Consider the following 17,952-nt stretch of genomic DNA (forward strand, 5'->3'; position numbering starts at 1 on the left):
AAATCTCCCCACCCTCTCCCTCTCCAACAGAGTCCATAGGACTGATCTATACATCGGTGTTTCTTTTGCTGTCTTGTACACAGGGTTATTGTTACCATCTTTCTAAATTCCATATATATGTGTTAGTATACTGTATTGGTGTTTTTCTTTCTGGCTTACTTCACTCTGTATAATAGGTTCCAGTTTTATCCATCTCATTAGAACTGATTCAAATGTATTCTTTTTAATGGCTGAGTAATACTCCATTGTGTATATGTACCACAAATTTCTTATCCATTCATTTGCTGATGGGCATCTAGGTTGCTTCCATGTCCTGGCTATTATAAACAGTGCTGCGATGAACACTGGGGTACACGTGTCTCTTTCCCTTCTGGTTTCCTCAGTGTGTATGCCCAACAGTGGGATTGCTGGATCATAAGGCAGTTCTATTTCCAGTTTTTTAAGGAATCTCCACACTGTTCTCCATAGTGGCTGTACTAGTTTGCATTCCCACCAACAGTGTAAGAGAGTTCCCTTTTCTCGATGGATGCTATTAATACCTATTAACATCAGTAAGAGTAACAAGGCTGAATCCAAGACAAAATATCAATCTAGTCTGTATCATTGGAAACAAAAGGAAACTCAAGAAAGGAATTTTAATGTATTAATAAAATACAGAAATTTTTGGTGTTCTCTTATGAAGGGAATCACAACCAAAAATCAGAAACAGCTTTTGAAAATAAGTATGATTGTTAAGCTTTTCTAAAGCAATTAGGAAATTGTCACTCCCCTTGGAATATTTCTACTTTAAAAATAGTAAGGCCTTACATATAATTTCCTTAAGGAAAGCAAGCACATTAAATGCCAAAAAAAAAAAAAAAAAATCTGCATTTTACTCTATGTGTAAAAATAAATATTTCACTAAAGGAATGGGGGGAAAAATGAAGCACATTTAAATAATTTCATTGCACTGGAAGTTGCCAATTCGTCTGTGAGTAGTTTCATTGCAGATGAAAAGAAATCAAAATACAGGGCAGATGTTGAACAAACCGCATTTAAATTCTGTCACACACTAGCATTTTAAAAATGATTTGGCTCATCTATGAAATAAGGTGCATTTTCCTTGATTTTGAAAAAGGGAAACATCAGGAAATATTTAAAGGCCAATTGCTGCCAATTAACTTTGATCAGTAAAAGTTCTATTTGAATCTTTCAGATTCTTCTCCTGTCTGAAATAACATACATTTATAAAATCTAGCAAAACAACAACCTAATGATTAATGCCTCTTGGCAGCCCTACCACAAGCTTGGTTAATAGCAGGATTTAAATAAACAACTATCTCTATCAAGGAGAGAGTGAAAATAGGCATATTTTCTCATAGTGTAGACATGAAAACCAATATTCTTTATTCTGAAAAATGCTTCCAACCAAGATCGGCATGTTTGTCACTGCCCACAACACATTTTACTAGCCACTGTACAAAAATCTCCTCCCGAACTATAAAGGACAAATAAAACCATCAGCAGTTTGACATAAGGAATCTTGGCAACCCCAAGAGTAGAGGCTTGACTAAACTGTTATACAACCAGCTGGACTAGCCGGACAGAAAAGCACCTGACTCAATACGATAGGAGTCTGACATGGATAACATATAACACAGGCAGGGATCACTAAAGGCAACTCATCTCAACAGTGATTGTTAACTGAGACATCTGTATTTCTGATAATCAACACAGTTTAACATTAAAGATTCTTGCCATCAACTGTTAATCCATATCAATGGTTCCACAGAATCAAACTGAAACACAGCAACCAAAGTAAAGCAAAACAAATTCCACGAAGGCAAAACACATTACCATATACTCAATAATTACGGTACCTCATCACTCCAATTATATGTTCAAAAAATAATATTCCACTGTTATTTCAGGACCAATCACCCATTGCCAAACATGCAACATGAGTATATAAAAGAATCATAACTTACTTCTAAATCATTAAAAAATAGATGTGTGTCGGCCAAGTTGAAAATCATTTCTTCCATTCGCAGTCCAAGGGAAACTGAAGTAGGTGGATCCTGAAAGAAGAATTTTACAGGTCAAGACCATATCTACATTAGGGTACAGGAAATAAAGTGTCTCATCAAGAGGGACTTTACATCAGAATAGGCCACAGACCTGCGCTCCAGTCTTTGTCAGATTATGTGGCTTATTCTGTATTTGGACTTCAGTGACTCATTTCATTTGAAAAGTGCCTCTAATGTTGTTGGTACTTTGCCTAACAAAGAAAATAACTTGCTGTTTATATTAATACAAAAAATATAAACTCCAGGGTTACTCAGACATATAGAGTGGAGGAAATTCACCTTCACACATCTGTTTCAGAAGCAAGGAAATCAGTGACTCAGGAAGACATGATTTTTATGTTCCACTATAACTCATATTTACTACTGTGGGCAAGAATCCCTTAGAAGAAATGGAGTAGCGCTCACAATCAACAAAAGAGTCTGAAATGCAGTACTTGGATGCAGTCTCAAAAATGACAGAATGATCTCTGTTCTCTTCCAAGGCAAACCATTCAATACCACAGTAATCCAAGTCTATGCCTCAACCAGTACTGCTGAAGAAGCTGAAGTTGAACGGTTCTATGAAGACCTACAAGACCTTCTAGAACTAACATTCAAAAAAGATGTCCTCTTCATTATAGGGGACTGGAATGCAAAAGTGGGACATCAAGAGATACCTGGAGTAACAGGAAAATTTGTCCTTGGAGTACAAAATGAAGCAGGGCAAAGGCTGACAGAGTTTTGCCAAGAGAACACACTGGTCATAGCAAACAGCCTCTTCCAACAACAGAGGAGAAGACTCTACACATGGACATCACCAGATGATCAATACCAAAATCAGACTGATTATATTCTTTGCAGCCTAAGATGGAGAAGCTCTATACAGTCAGCAAAAACAAGACCAGGAGCTGATGGTGGCTCAGATCATGAACTCCTTATTGCCAAATTCACGCTTAAATTGAAGAAAGTAGGGAAAACCACTCCACCATTCAGGTATGACCTAAATCAAATCCCTTACAATTTTACAGTAGAAGTGACAAATAGATTCAAGGGATTAGATCTGAAGACAGAGTGCCTGGAGAACTATGGACAGAGGTTCATGACACTGTACAGGAGGCAGGGATCAAGACCATCCCCAAGAAAAAGAAATGCAAAAAGGCAAAATGGTTGTCTGCAGAGGCCTTACAAATACCTGAGAAAAGAAGAGAAGTGAAAGGCAAAGGAGAAAGGGAAAGATATACCTATATGAATGCAGAGTTTCAAAGAATAGCAAGGAGAGATAAGAAAGCCTTCTTCAGTGATCAATGCAAAGAAATAGAGGGAAACAATAGAATAGGAAAGACTAGAAATCTCTTCAATAAAATTAGAGATACCAAGGGAACATTTCATGCAAAGATGGGCTCAATAAAGGACAGAAATGGTATGGACCTCACAGAAGCAGAAGATATTAAGAAGAGGTGGCAAGAATACACAGAAGAACTATACAAAAAAGATCTTCATGACCCAGATGACCATGATGGTATGATCGCTCACCTAGAGCCAGACATCCTGGAATGTGAAGTCAAGTGGGCCTTAGGAAGCATCACTATGAACAAAGCTAGTGGAGGTGCTGGAATTCTGGTTGAGCTATTTCAGATCCTAAAAGATGATACTGTAAAAGTGCTGTGCTCAATATGCCAGCAAATTTGGAAAACTCAGCTGTGGCCAGAGGACTGGGAAAGGGCAGTGTTCATTCCAATCCCAAAGAAACGCAGTGTCAAAGAATGTTCAAACTACCGCACAATTGCACTCATCTCACACACAACCAAAGTAATGCTCAAAATTCTCCAAGCCAGGCTTCAACAGTACATGAACCATGAACTTCCAGATGTACAAGCTAAATTTAGAAAAGGTAGAGGAACCAGAGATCAAATTGCCAACATAGGTTGGATCATCAAGAAAGCAAGAGAGTTCTGGAAAAACATCTACTTCTGCTTTATTGACTATGCCAAAGCCTTTGAATGTGTGGCTCATAATAAACTGTGGAAAATTCTTCAAGAGATGGGAATATCAGACCACCTGACCTGCCTCCTGAGAAATCTGTATGCAGGTCAGGAAGCAACAGTTAGAACTGGACATGGAACAACAGACTGGTTCCAAAAGGGGAAATGAGTACATCAAGGCTATATATTGTCACCCTGCTTATTTAACTTATATGCAGAGTACATCATGAGAAATGACAGGCTGGATGAAGCACAAGCTGGAATCAAGATTGCTGGGAGAAGTATCAATAACCTCAGATACGCAGATGACACCTTATGGCAGAAAGTGAAGAACTAAAGAGCCTCTTGATGAAAGTGAAAGAGGAGAGTGAAAAAGTTGGTTTAAAGCTCAGCATTCAGAAAGCTAAGATCATGGCATCTGGTCCCATCACTTCATGGCAAATAGGTGGGGAAACAGTGGAAACAGTAAGAGACTTTATTTTGGGAGGGTTCCAAAATCACTGAAGATGGTGACTAAAATTAAAAGATGCTTGCTCCTTGGAAGAAAAGCTATGACCAACCTAGACAGCATATTAAAAAGCAGACATTACTTTGCCAACAAAGGTCCATCTAGTCAAAGCTTTGGTTTTTCCAGTAGTCGTGTATGGATGTGAGAGTTGGACTATAAAGAAAGCTGAGCACTTAAGAATTGATGATTTTGAACTGTGGTGTTGGAGAAGATTCTTGAGAGTCCCTTGGACTACAAGGAGATCCAGCCAGTGCATCCTAAAGGAAATCAGTCCTGAATATTTATTGGAAGGACCAATGCTGAAGCTGAAACTGCAATACTTTGGCCTCCTGATAAGAAGAAATGACTCCCTGAGAAAGACCCTGATGCTGTGAAAGATTGAAGGCAGAAGGAGAAGGGGACGACAGAGGATGAGATGGTTGGATGGCATCACCGACTCAACGGACATGAGTTTGAGCAAGTTCCGGGAATTGGTGATGGACAGGGAAGCCTGCTGTGCTGCAGTCCATGAGGTCGCAAAGGGTCGGACACAACTGAGGGACTGGACTGAACTGCTAACCCATAATCCTGGGCTTCTCAGGTGGCGCAGTTGGTAAAGAATCCACCTGTCAATGCAGGAGATGCAAGGGACACGGGTTTGATCCCTGGGTCAGGAAGATCCCGTGCAATAGGAAATGGCAACCCACTCCAGTATTCTTGCCTGGAGAATTCCATGCACAGAGGAAGCTGGTGGGCTACAGTCCATGGGGATGCAAACAGTCGGACATGACTAAGCACCCACAATCAACAACATAATCCATAAAGTGTCTAAAACCACTGTCACAACTACCAGAAAACAGATACACTATAGATAAGTTTCAGAAGGACAGTAAATAACAGTTTTACTCCAGATGATAACTACCGTTATTTTTTATTTATTCAGCCTGCCTCCCAATTTTGAGTACACTCAAAATAGGAAGTGATGGCCACTCTGACCAGCTGGCACCATACCAACTCAGAAGGCTGATCTTGACATTCTTGTAACACTAGTCATCAAACAGCCAGTACCACCCACAGAGGGGAGCACCAGCATTCTCAACGGTGGCTTCTACTCAACACTTCAAGCCTTTGACACTAGTGACAGACGGTTTGTGCCACACAACCTATATCCAGATGACATCTGCCGGCATTGAGATGGGGAGTGTGGAGGTATTTAATGGTGTTACTATGTTCAAAATGCATTTCACCCACAAAGCAACAATGTTCACGGTGAATATCCTGACTGTCTGTGTGTAAGTCACTTAGTCATGTCAGACTCTTTGCAACCGCATGGGGTGTAGCCCGCCAGGCTCCTCTGTCCATGTGATTTTCCAGGCAAGAATACTGGAGTGGGTTACCATTTCCTTCTCTAGGGGATCTTCCTGACCCAGGGATCAAACATGGGTCTCTTGCACTACAGGCAGACTCTTTACCATTTGAACTACCAGGGAAGCCTGCATAGTTAGTGATAAACAAACAAAAAATTCTGTCGAGAAAGTATTCAAGGATATAATGTGAGTTTTTCAAGTTTTTATTGGCATTCTAACAGCAATACCAACTTTCACCTTTATAGCATTTAAAATTTTTCCAAAGAACAATAATTTCTGATCTACTACTTTATAATCGCAGCAAACCTTTGGATGTACAGGTATCATTTAGTGATAGAAACTATGACTAGAGAAATTACACCTTCATGTCACCCATCCATCTGGCTGGGGTGTAATATGTGTTATCAACCAACTCTGAGTCTTAGAGTAGAGAACAAAAAACCCAGGCAAAGTAATAATCTTGCTTCCTAATACTGTCCAACATAAACCTTGCCCATTTTCTCTATTTGTGTCTTCTAAACACACTGTCTTCATTTTAAAGCTCAAGACTTGCCTGTGTTTTACCCCCTACCCTGCAAGTATCTGAAGTGTATCAACAACCTAAAGCCCCATCTTCTCATGGGCTTTGATACATAGCAATAAGTGGTGGAAGAAGAACCTAGACCCAGGGGCCAAGCCCTACCCTTGTTTTTCTACTTTAGTGTCTTTAGCTCACTAAGCCTCAGTTTTCTCATCTAATAAATCAGATGGCTAGATAGCAAATACGGGATAGAATATTTTATCCCATAGAATTAAAAAAACCTCCATCTTTTAATTTGTCACAATCATAGGGGCTTCCCAAGCAGCTCAGTGGTAAGAGAGTCCACCTGCAATTCAGGAGCTACAGGAGATGTAGGTTGATCCCTGAGTCGGGAAGATCTGCTGGAGGAGGGCATAGCAACTGACTCCAGTATTCTTGCCTGGAGAATCCCATGGACAGAGGAGTCTGGTGGGTTACAGTCCACAGGGTTGCAAAAAGTTGGACACGACTGAAACAACTTAGGATGCATATGTGTTTATACACATGGGAGAAAGGAGGGGCCTGGGCCTCACTGGGTACAGCCATGGGCCAGTCAACTGTGGCCAGGGAGGCAGAGTTAACCCCATCCCTGCAGGACCCCTCCCACTAGCTCCCGTCTACCCCACCTGCATGAGTACCTGCATGCTCTACCTTTGCAAGAGTTCCAGAGAAGGACAAGATGAGGTCTGAGGAAATACAGCAGGATGGTACTGCTAGCCTCAATTCCCCTCCCCTCTAGGCCTTCTCTGCCAGCTGACTGGCACTGGAAAGGAGGCAGAAAACACATCATTGCCAAAAATCTGAGGTGAGATTGGCAAAAGGGCAAAGCAAATACCCCAGGGTTTTTGTAAGAGGGCATACAGGAAAAGAAAAATACATAGGCCAGCAGAGTGTCCAAGAGCTGTGTGTGGAGGGACAAATAAAAACACTTCCCTCAAATTTCCTGTGCAATCAGATGAACCTATTTGTGAGGCAGGAATAGGGACACAGATATAGAGAATAGATATGTGTACATGGGGGAAGGGAGGGTGGGATGAATTAAGAGAGTAAGATTAACATATATACACCATCATGTGTAAAACAGATAGCCAGTGGGAAGCTGCTATATGGTGCAGGGAGCTCAGCTCAGGGCTCTGTGATGATCTAGAGGGGTGGCATGGGCGTGGGAAGGAGGCTCAAGAGGGAGGGGATATATGGATACAGTTAGCTGATTCACTTTATTGCATAGTAGAAACTAACACAGCATTGTAAAGCACTTATCCTCCAGTTAAAAAAAAAAAAGGAAACACATTTCCTGTGCAATGATTTAGCCTTGATCAATCTTCCCCTTGAGCTACCACCTAAAATCGATGAAATTTCATAGGTTGTAGAAGAATTAAAAACAGTTTACAAGTGAGTAAAGAAAAACTCTTATTGAATCTTGGTTTTATAGGAAAATTGCTCACTCACAAGAATTCCAAGTAGCAATAAGCGTGCTAGAAAAACCAAATGCTCAAATACAGCCCAGAGCAGAATGGACCAGCAGGGAAAGTTCAAACAGTTGTTTCTGAAACAAAATGACTCAGGTGTGTCCTCCTTCTCATTGAGGCCAATAAAAATACACTGACTTATCTCATAATCACGTCAATGAATCTTTTTATGGGGCCAGGCGGAAGAGACACATGGCAATTATTTAATTGGCAATTCTAGAATTTATGTGCCACGGTAGCATTACTTCTAAAAAACGATTATTTCTCCTTGATATGGTTGCTTATTTATACCACCATCAAAAGAATTACTCTATTGTTTGTGAATATATAGCATACTCTAACTTTTCTTCATAAATTACAGTAATGACCGGCGAGTCAGAATACTAATAAATTTTAAAGGCTCATTCAGTCTTGTGGTCAAATACAACACAGATGTTGGCCTTATTTACCTCTTAATGCGTTTCTCTTCTGTTATTAGCTGTCATTCCTTAACAGTTTTCATACTGCCACTCCACCATACTACCAGGAAACATTACTACACCTAAAGAACAGTCTGATGATGAACTGGAATGGAGGAATTTTAGAATAGGAAGGGGATCGAGTCAAAAGCAGTATTCCTCAAATATTTTAAAATAATCCACAGCAAAAAAAAAAAAAAAATCATAATATACTATGATCTAGTACCATCTCTCTCTTCTCACACACACACACACACACACAGAGCTGAAATGTGTGCTTGGCAAAATGAGACTTTCCATACTGTGTGGAGCGTATTCTGCTATTTTCCATTTCATCGCCCGTTAACAGGTTAAAGTCTATAGTTTGAAAAGCAGAGTTCTAGAGAACATGTACTTTTGATTTCAGAGACAGGAAAACTAATTTGCAACTGTGTTACGATTTGCTTGTGATGCTGGGAAAGACTGAGGGCAGGAGGAGAAGAGGGTGACAGAGGATGAGATGGTTGGATGGCATCAGCGACTCAATGGACGTGAGTTTGAGCAGACTCCACAAGACAGTGAAGGACAGGGGAGCCTGGAGCACTGGAGTTCATGGGGTCACAGGGTTGAACATGACTGAACAACAACAATAGAGCTGTGAGGGTGCAAAGTTGTCTCCCCCTAAGTGTTCCACCTGAAAGGCAACGAGCTGGAAGAACAGATAGGTAATCATGGTCGCAGATTTATCCCACATTCTAGCAACTGGAGTTCTCATATCAAGGTTAGATTCGATCTTCCTATTATAATAATCTTTTACTATTTTCACATTTTCCAAACATGCCTGATACAAGTCAAATGTCACAAAAGCTAACATTGAACAGTTAATAAATGAGTCGCAGCTTGATGGCTTATTTTGGCATATTTAGAGGAAGAAAGGGGAAAAAACACATTTTTTAAGACCCAAACTGAGACATTAAAATCACCATGTCTTTGGCTAAATCTTACTTTTCTTGTGCTTTGCAGTAACAAATTCCAGAGCTGCAGTTATGAAAGAGTGGTTTTTAAAACACCATTTTTGCTCTATCACTTTTGAAAAATTATTTAAAACCTTGATTCCACTTCAAAGAAATATTTCATTTTAAGTAAAACTTGTTGCCAAATGTTTCCATTCTTCTCTGAATTTGACTCCTCAGTGGTATTTGCCACTCCTGTCAAATTTCTCTTAACATTTCTCCTTCTCTGATGTCTGTAATATCATGAATTGTTTTTCTGAGCATCTTCCTACAATCAGATTATCCATTCCCTATCCCTTAAGTCATGTCAGTTCCTAGGACTGTTTTCATCTGTTCCTCACTCTATTTACACTGCCTACAGAACCACACGCTCACACCTTCAACCACCACCCCCATTCCCCTATAGTAAATCTTAGATCTCATTTGTAGGCCCATGTATCAATCACCTATTGGTCACTGATACTCTATGTACCATGCTGTTGTTGTTGTTCAATCACTAAATTGTTTCCAACTCTTGGCGACCCCATGAACAGCAACACACCAGGCTTCTCTGTCCATCACTATCTCCCTGAGTTTGCTGCCCACTGAGTCAGTGATACCATCCAACCGTCTAGTCCTGTTGTCCCCGTTGTTCTCTTGCCCTCAATTTTTCCCAGCAAAAGGGTCTTTTCCAATGAATCGGCTCTTCACATCAGGGGGCCAAAGTATTAGAGCTTCAGCATCTGTCCTTCCAATGTACCACACAGTACTTGAAACTCAATGGGCTGCAATCTGGACCCATCATATTCCCCACATTAAATGAATCACAACCTTCTGCTGCTTGGACCTAGAATTCATACCTTCCTTATATTCACCACCATTTTCTTTTTCCCCAGGCCCATGTCTCTTTATAACTATCTGCAGTAGCCTCTCTCACTGGACTGGTCTACTCGGGTTATCAGTATGAAGACATCAAGGTCTCTGTTCAACCCCCATGCCCACATCCTGCATCCTTGCACAGGGCTTCTCCCCCTGACCCTTCCTCAGTCCACGGTTTTCCTCCCTGACTTCTCTCAGACAGGCTTGTCAGCTTCTGGGAACCACAGCTGTGTGTGCTCTTGTATGTGGCAGAGTCATACCTCTGTATCTTTCTCCTCCATCCTTGGGACCATGCATAGTGCCTGGCCTAGGGCTTCCCCAAAGTTCGGTGCAGAAGTAAATGAATGACAACAATAAACAGCAAGTATTTCAAATACTTCTAATTAAGAAAAAAAAATTAAATTCTATCTTTAGTTAGTATCCAGTATCAGTTAAAAACAAACAAACAAACTAAAAAACCCTAGGTACTTGGCTTAGGAGGAAAAATGGGTGTTTGACTCCCAAAATCATTCTATCTATCTAAATACTATTAAACACATTCATTCATAATTTGTACCTGATTAAAGAGCAGCTCATTTTTAGAAACAGCTGCTTACAAAGCCTATCTTATCTACGTGATGCACTAAATAAGACTAGCCTAAGAACAGCATACAATTATTTATTTTTTAAACTCATCAGGGGTTATGTGTTAATACATCTTGTGAAATATATTCTCATGTGCTCTGCAACTTAGTTCCCTAGTAAAAACTGAACAGTCCAGTGAAGAAGCTCAAATAGAGAAAATATCATCAAATGTTTTATTATTTTCCTGGTTTAACAAAGAAACATCGTAAACTTACTGCCGTTCTTATGCCCAGGAAATTCTACTAGCTGTTCCTTGCCAAAACGTACAGACAGTATTCAGAAATAAAGCTATTTGCAGCATCATGGATGAACCCAGAGACTGTCATACTAAGTGAAGTAAGACAGAGAAAGAAAAATACCATGTGATATCACTTACATGTGGATTCTAAAAAGTGATACAAATTAATTTATTTACAAAACAGAAATACAGACTCAGAGACATAGGAAATGTATGGTTACCAAAGGGGAAAGGAGGGTGGGAGGGAGGGATAAATCAGGACTTTGGGATTAAGAATACACACCAGTACATATAAAACAGATGAATAGCAAGGACCTACTGTATAGCACAGGGAGCTATAGTCTATATCTTGTAATAACCTATAATGGAAAATAATCTGAAAAAGAATATATATGAATATTTATATATACATATATATATGAATCACTTTGCTGTACACCAGAAACTAATATAACATTGCAAATGAACTATACTTCAATTTTTTTTAAATGGCAAATGTCTGCTTAAAGTCATGAAAATAAGGTGAAGGAACTCGTTGCAATGCTAGGCTACTCAAGGTTGCTCTGTGTAAGTCAAAGATGGTTATGTCTACTGAAGAGAAAGCAATGTTATACAGAAAAGTTAGGTCCAAGTCTAAAGCAATTCTTTTGCTCTCATCCTCTATCCAGCGAACCCCACAGCCTCAAGATCTTTTTCTCCTGTTTCTAGAACACAGAACTGCCCACACAGACAAAAGTTATTATCATTCTGTATTCAAATCATCAGCATCATCCCTGGCCACTGTCATTCTTTTATTGTCTGTTCCTTGATTTTTTTCAGCCTGATCACTGCCATTTACACTAGGTCTTCATGTGATGAAAATGCTTTGAAGAGAAGAAACTCTAGACAAAATCAGGGCATAGAAATGCTGAAATACCACTAAATTCATCTTTTAGGGAGATTCATGTGTCAGTCTTGAATTAACATGTTGACAGTATATACACTATTGATACTATGCATAAAATAGATAGCTAATAAGAACTAATGTATATGTCTCAGAGAACTCAGTGCTCTGTGGTGGCCTAAATGGGAAGGAAATCCAAAAAAGGGGGTATATGTATAGATGATCTACTTTTCTGCACAGCAGAAACACAACATTATAAAGCAACTATCCTCCAATAGAAATTGATTTTTAAAAGATTATATATAATGTGAATTAAATGAAAGAAAAGGATGTTTAGAAGTATATGTGAATATTAGAACATTGGAAGCCTAGGATATGGGCTCAACTTGTTTTGTCTTACAGATGAGCTAGGGCATTTGATAAGAGCTTCCCTGGCGGCTCAGGGATAAAGGATCCACGGGTCAATGCAGGATACTTAAAAGATGCGGGTTTGATTCCTGGGTGGAGAAGATCCCCTGGAGAAGGTAATGACAACCCACTCCAGTATTCTTGCCTGGAGAGAAGCCTGGAAGGCTATAGTCCATGGGGTTGCAAAGAGTCAGACACAACTTAGCCACCAGACAACAATGTATGACTTAAGAGACTGAACAGCAACGAAGGGCATTTGATAAGCTTCAAGCATCATTAAAAATGCACTTTTCAGGAAGCACAACCCACAGTAACTCAGAAATTTGATTTTGCCAAGACTCAACCACCAGACAGAGACACTGTTGTAGCTGCAGGGCTGTGTCATTGTTTCTAAATTTCCATCTAGGAGTTCTCTTAGGATGACAAGGATTCAAACTCCTTTCATCAGAGCTTATGAGGATGCCATCCAGTTCATCTCTTGACTGAACTAGGTCTAACACTAGCCCACACGAGGCACTGGCAGGACTACATTTTTGCTACATGTCAAATAAATGGAAGGAGTTTTCTAAGATAACCGAGCTCCCAACCTGCAGGCATAAAGGACACCAGAAGTGTACATTCTCATGGTGGTCATACGGTGCGCTTTGCAGTCATAGCATCTAGACTGAAATTCTCACTTTACCATTTACTAGCTCTGTGGTAGGCAGTTCAGTTACTTAACCCCTGGATTTCAGGTCCCACATCAGCAAAATAGGAATACAACAGGTTTGCTTGAGGTTTTTAATTGATGATATATTTAAAGTTCTGAACACAGTGCCTAGCAAGTATTAAGCTGCTGCTGCTACTACTCTGGGTGGTGGTGGTGGTATTTCTATCTCTATACTATAATAATAACTGCAGATCAGTCCAAACATGGGACACCATGTCCCTACTACAGAAAGGTACATGAACATTCTGTGTTCAGATTGGATGCGAAGTTCATGCTTTTTAAAAATAAGGTCACCCCTAAATTCCTCATGCCAATATTTTTGAGGTGATTGTGTTTTTAAGAGCCCCATATCAGTAGAGCTGATTTGTGTGGATGTTAAACTGGGAACATGCAGTGTGACCACTCCCAGAAGCAATGCCACTGGTTCTCCCAAAAGATGCTAACCAAGCTTCTTATCACTAAGAGCAATGACCCAATTCTAGAAAACCAGCAGAGGTGTTGTCCCATACTCTGAAGATCTAGGAATGGAGCGGAGGGCACTGTCATTCAGATAGTATCCGAGCACTACACCAACTCCATAGAAATCCAAAAATGCTCTTTAAGGAAAAAGCAATTACCCGCACAGCCAAGCAGTGTGATCTCTGTGGGTGGGTCACTTATACCTATTAGCTTATACCCTTTAATCATTAAAGGGTTAGGTTTTTGGACAGGAACTTAAGCAAAGCCCAAATCCATTGTTTATGGTCCAAATGACTTGGCAGAACAGGTCATGGCAAAATCTTGACAGGCCCAAGCTTATCAACAAATAGCTGGTAGTGACAAAGGGCAATAAACCATAATTACTGAGGTACATTCCAAATGTAGTACCTTCAATGTATAGTCCCTGAAAATGTTCAGGGTTCACAAAATGACTTTAGCATTTGAGGAATACATAATTCAGAGAGGCTTGTTTGTGGTAGAGTCAAAGAATAAATCTGTGGGAGTACTTTAAGAATATCAACATCATATAAAATTATCCACTACTGTAACAGGAAAGAAAAGTAGGGTCTTCTAGTATTAGTTGTTCAAAAAATAGCAACTCTGATTGGAGTCATGTGACTGATGACCAGGGAAAGGTATTCCATCCCTCAGCTCCCATGTGAGCATAGCATCCTTTCCCTAATGTAAATAGTTGATTACTCCCAAGTTAAGATTACCATGTATATGCATTATACATGAAAGTGAAAGTCCCTCAGTCCTGTCCGACTCTTTGTGACCTCACGGACTATTCAGTCCATGGAATTCTCCAGGCCAGAATACTGGAGTGGGTAGCCATTCCCTTCTCCAGGGCATCTTTTGAACCCAGAGATTGAACCCCGCTCTCTTGTACTGCAGGCAGATTCTTTACCATCTGAGCCACAAGGGAAGCCCATGGTGGCCACCATATATATTGTACATAAACGTCTGCTAGATATTACACAGAAAATGCCTAAGGCTAGATTTAAGCTTCAAGGAGCAGAATTGGATTTACCTTTAAAGCTGGCCACCAAGCATCAAGCACACCTACAGATTAATCATATTAGTTCACTGACTCATGAGCTGTGGCTGGTAAACTGAAATTCACTATGCTGTTGAAAAGATAATAAAGGAATGGGGCACCTACATGAGCCACTAAGGATACCTATCTGTCTCCAAGAGGTGACCAGGAAGCCTTAGCAAGGATCTGCACTAATACTGGAGAGATATTCAAGGAGAGAAGATATTTGAGAAAATCTCCAGATTTAGAAAGCAGTTTAGGCTCATCTCAAAACTGCCTCAAATCAACCCTGAATATTCATTGGAAGGACTGAAGCTGAAGCTTCAATACTTTGGCCACTTGAGCCGAAGAGCCATCCCTGGAAAAGGCCATGATGCTAGGAAAAGTTGAGGGCAAAAGGAGAAGGGGGCAGCAGAGGATAAGATGGTTAAATAGCATCAATAACACAGTAGACATGAATTTGAGCAAACTCTGGAAGATAGTGAAGGACAGGGAAGCCTGGCAGGCTGCAGGCTTCATGGAGTCACAGACAGTTGGACAATGCTTAGCGACTGAACAACAACAACACTGCCTCACCAAAAGTAGCTATGGGCTAGTCATTTATAAAAAACACTGTCATTCCCTTTATTTCTTACATGGGTCCACATATACTTGGTTCTGCTGAGTTAATGAATTTGTGGTTTAAAACCCCTCAAACTGGAGTTTTCTCCTTCTTAATCAACTCTGAGTCAAGGGTTTACAGGATAATTGAGAACACTCTACAATGGCTTGTTAAATGAGAATTCAATCAGAATGTTGACATTAAAAAAAAAAAAAAAAAAAAGATAGCAACCAGACATTGTGAAGTCACTCAGTTGTGTCTGACTCTTTGTGACCCCATGGACTGTAGCCCACCAGGCTCCTCCATCCATGGAATTTTCTATGCAAGAGTACTGGAGTGGGTTTCCATTTCCTTCTCCAGGGGATCTTCCCAAGCCAAGGATCAAACCTGGGTCTCCCACATTGCGGGCAGACGCTTTACCTTCTGAGCCACCAAAGAATCGCAACCAGACATTCAGTTCAGTTCAGTCCAGTCACTCAGTCGTGTCTGACTCTTTGCGACCCCATGCATCACAGCACACCAGGCCTCCCTGTCCATCACCAACTCCCGGAGTTCACTGAGACTCACGTCCATCGAGTCAGTGATGCCTTCCAGCCATCTCGTCCTCTGTCGTCCCCTTCTCCTCTTGGCCCCAATCCCTCCCAGCATCAGAGTCTTTTCCAATGAGTCAACTCTTTGCATGAGGTGGCCAAAGTACTAGAGTTTCAGCTTTAGCATCAGTCCTTCCAAAGAAATCCCAGGGCTGATCTCCTGCAGAATGGACTGGTTGGATCTCCTTGCAGTCCAAGGCACTCTCAAGAGTCTTCTCCAACACCACAGTTCAAAAGCATCAATTCTTCGGTGCTCAGCCTTCTTCACAGTCCAACTCTCACATCCATACACGACCACAGGAAAAACCATAGCCTTCACTAGACGGACCTTTGTTGGCAAAATAATCTCTCTGCTTTTGAATATGCTATCTAGGTTGGTCATAACTTTCCTTCCAAGGAGTAAGCGTCTTTTAATTTCATGGCTGCAATCACCATTTGCAGTGATTTTGGAGCCCCCAAAAATAAAGTCTGACACTGTTTCCACTGTTTCCCCATCTATTTCCCATGAAGTGATGGGACCAGATGCCATGATCTTAGTTTTCTAAACGTTGAGCTTTAAGCCAACTTTTTCACTCTCCTCTTTCACTTTCATCAAGAGGCTTTTTAGTTCCTCTTCACTTTCTGCCATAAGGGTGGTGTCATCTGCATATCTGAGGTTATTGATATTTCTCCCGGCAATCTTGATTCCAGCTTGAGCTTCTTCTAGCCCAGCGTTTCTCATGATTTACTCTGCATATAAGTTAAATAAGCAGGTGACAACATACAGCCTTGACATACTGCTTTTCCTATTTGGAACCAGTCTGTTGTTCCATGTCCAGTTCTAACTGTTGCTTCCTGACCTGCATATGGGTTTCTCAAGAGGCAGGTCAGGTGGTCTGGTACTCCCATCTCTTCCAGAATTTTCCACAGCTTATTGTGATCCACACAGTCAAAGGCTTTGGCATAGTCAATATAGAAGAAATAGATGTTTTTCTGGAACTCTCTTGCTTTTTTGATGATCCAGCGGATGTTGGTAATTTGATCTCTGGTTCCTCTGCCTTTTCTAAAACCAGCTAGAACATCTGGAAGTTCACGGTTCACGTAGTGCTGAAGCCTGGCTTGGAGAATTTTGAGCATTACTTTACTAGCATGTGAGATGAGTGCAATTGTGTGGTAGTTTGAGCATTCTTTGGCATTGCCTGTCTTTGTGATTGGAATGAAAACTGACCTTTTCCAGTCCTGTGGCCACTGCTGAGTTTTCCAAATTTGCTGGCATATTAAGTGCAGCACTTTCACAGCATCATCTTCCAGGATTTGAAATATCTCCACTGGAATTCCATCACCTCCACTAGCTTTGTTCGTAGTGATGCTTTCTAAGGCCCACCTGACTTCACGTTTCAGGATGTCTGGTTCTAGGTGAGTGATCACACCATGGTGATTATCTGGTCATGAAGATCTTTTTTTGTACAGTTCTTCTGTGTATTCCTGCCACCTCTTAATATCTTCTGCTTCTGTTAGGTCCATACCGTTTCTGTCCTTTATCAAGCCCATCTTTGCATGAAATGTTCCCTTGGTATCTCTAATTTTCTTGAAGAGATCCCTAGTCTTTCCCATTCTGTTTTCCTCATTTCTTTGCATTGATTGCTGAGGAAGGCTTTCTTATCTCTCCTTGCTATTCTTTGGAACTCTGCATTCAGATGTTTGTATCTTTCTTTTCCTCCTTTGCTTTTTGCTTCTCTTCTTTTCACAGCTATTTGTAAGGCTTCCCCAGACAGCCATTTTGCTTTTTTCCATTTCTTTTCCATGGGGATGGTCTTGATTCCTATCTCCTGAAAATGTCACAAACCTCCATCCATAGTTCATCAGGCACTCTATCTATCAGATCTAGTCCCTTAGGTCATACCTGAATGGTCGAGTGGTTTTCCCTACTTTCTTCAATTTAAGTCTGAATTTGGCAATAAGGAGTTCATGATCTGAGACACAGTCAGCTCCTGGTCTTGTTTCTGCTGACTGTATAGAGCTTCTCCATCTTTGGCTGCAAAGAATATAATCAATCAGATTTCAGTATTGACCATCTAGTGATGTCCATGTGTAGAGTGTTCTCTTGTGTTGTTGGAAGAGGGTGTTTGCTATGACCAGTGCGTTCTCTTGGCAAAACTCTATTAGCCTTTGCCCTGCTTCATTCTG

The 17,952-nt window shown here is 40.7% G+C and overlaps 1 protein-coding gene across 12 annotated transcripts in view; it reads right to left on the reverse strand.

Annotated features, from left to right (window-relative positions):
- EYA1 (EYA transcriptional coactivator and phosphatase 1) overlaps nucleotides 1–17,952 on the reverse strand; it is a 372,737-nt gene that overhangs the window by 45,758 nt on the left and 309,027 nt on the right. For all 12 annotated transcript variants that reach the window (XM_070802666.1, XM_070802676.1, XM_070802669.1 and 9 more), the window contains one exon: nucleotides 1,968–2,057. In XM_070802666.1, coding sequence (XP_070658767.1) covers nucleotides 1,968–2,057 — 90 coding nt within the window. The remainder of the gene's footprint in view (nucleotides 1–1,967; nucleotides 2,058–17,952) is intronic.

Source organism: Bos indicus, chromosome 14 (genome assembly GCF_029378745.1).
Source record: "Bos indicus isolate NIAB-ARS_2022 breed Sahiwal x Tharparkar chromosome 14, NIAB-ARS_B.indTharparkar_mat_pri_1.0, whole genome shotgun sequence".
Lineage (NCBI taxonomy): Eukaryota > Metazoa > Chordata > Mammalia > Artiodactyla > Bovidae > Bos > Bos indicus.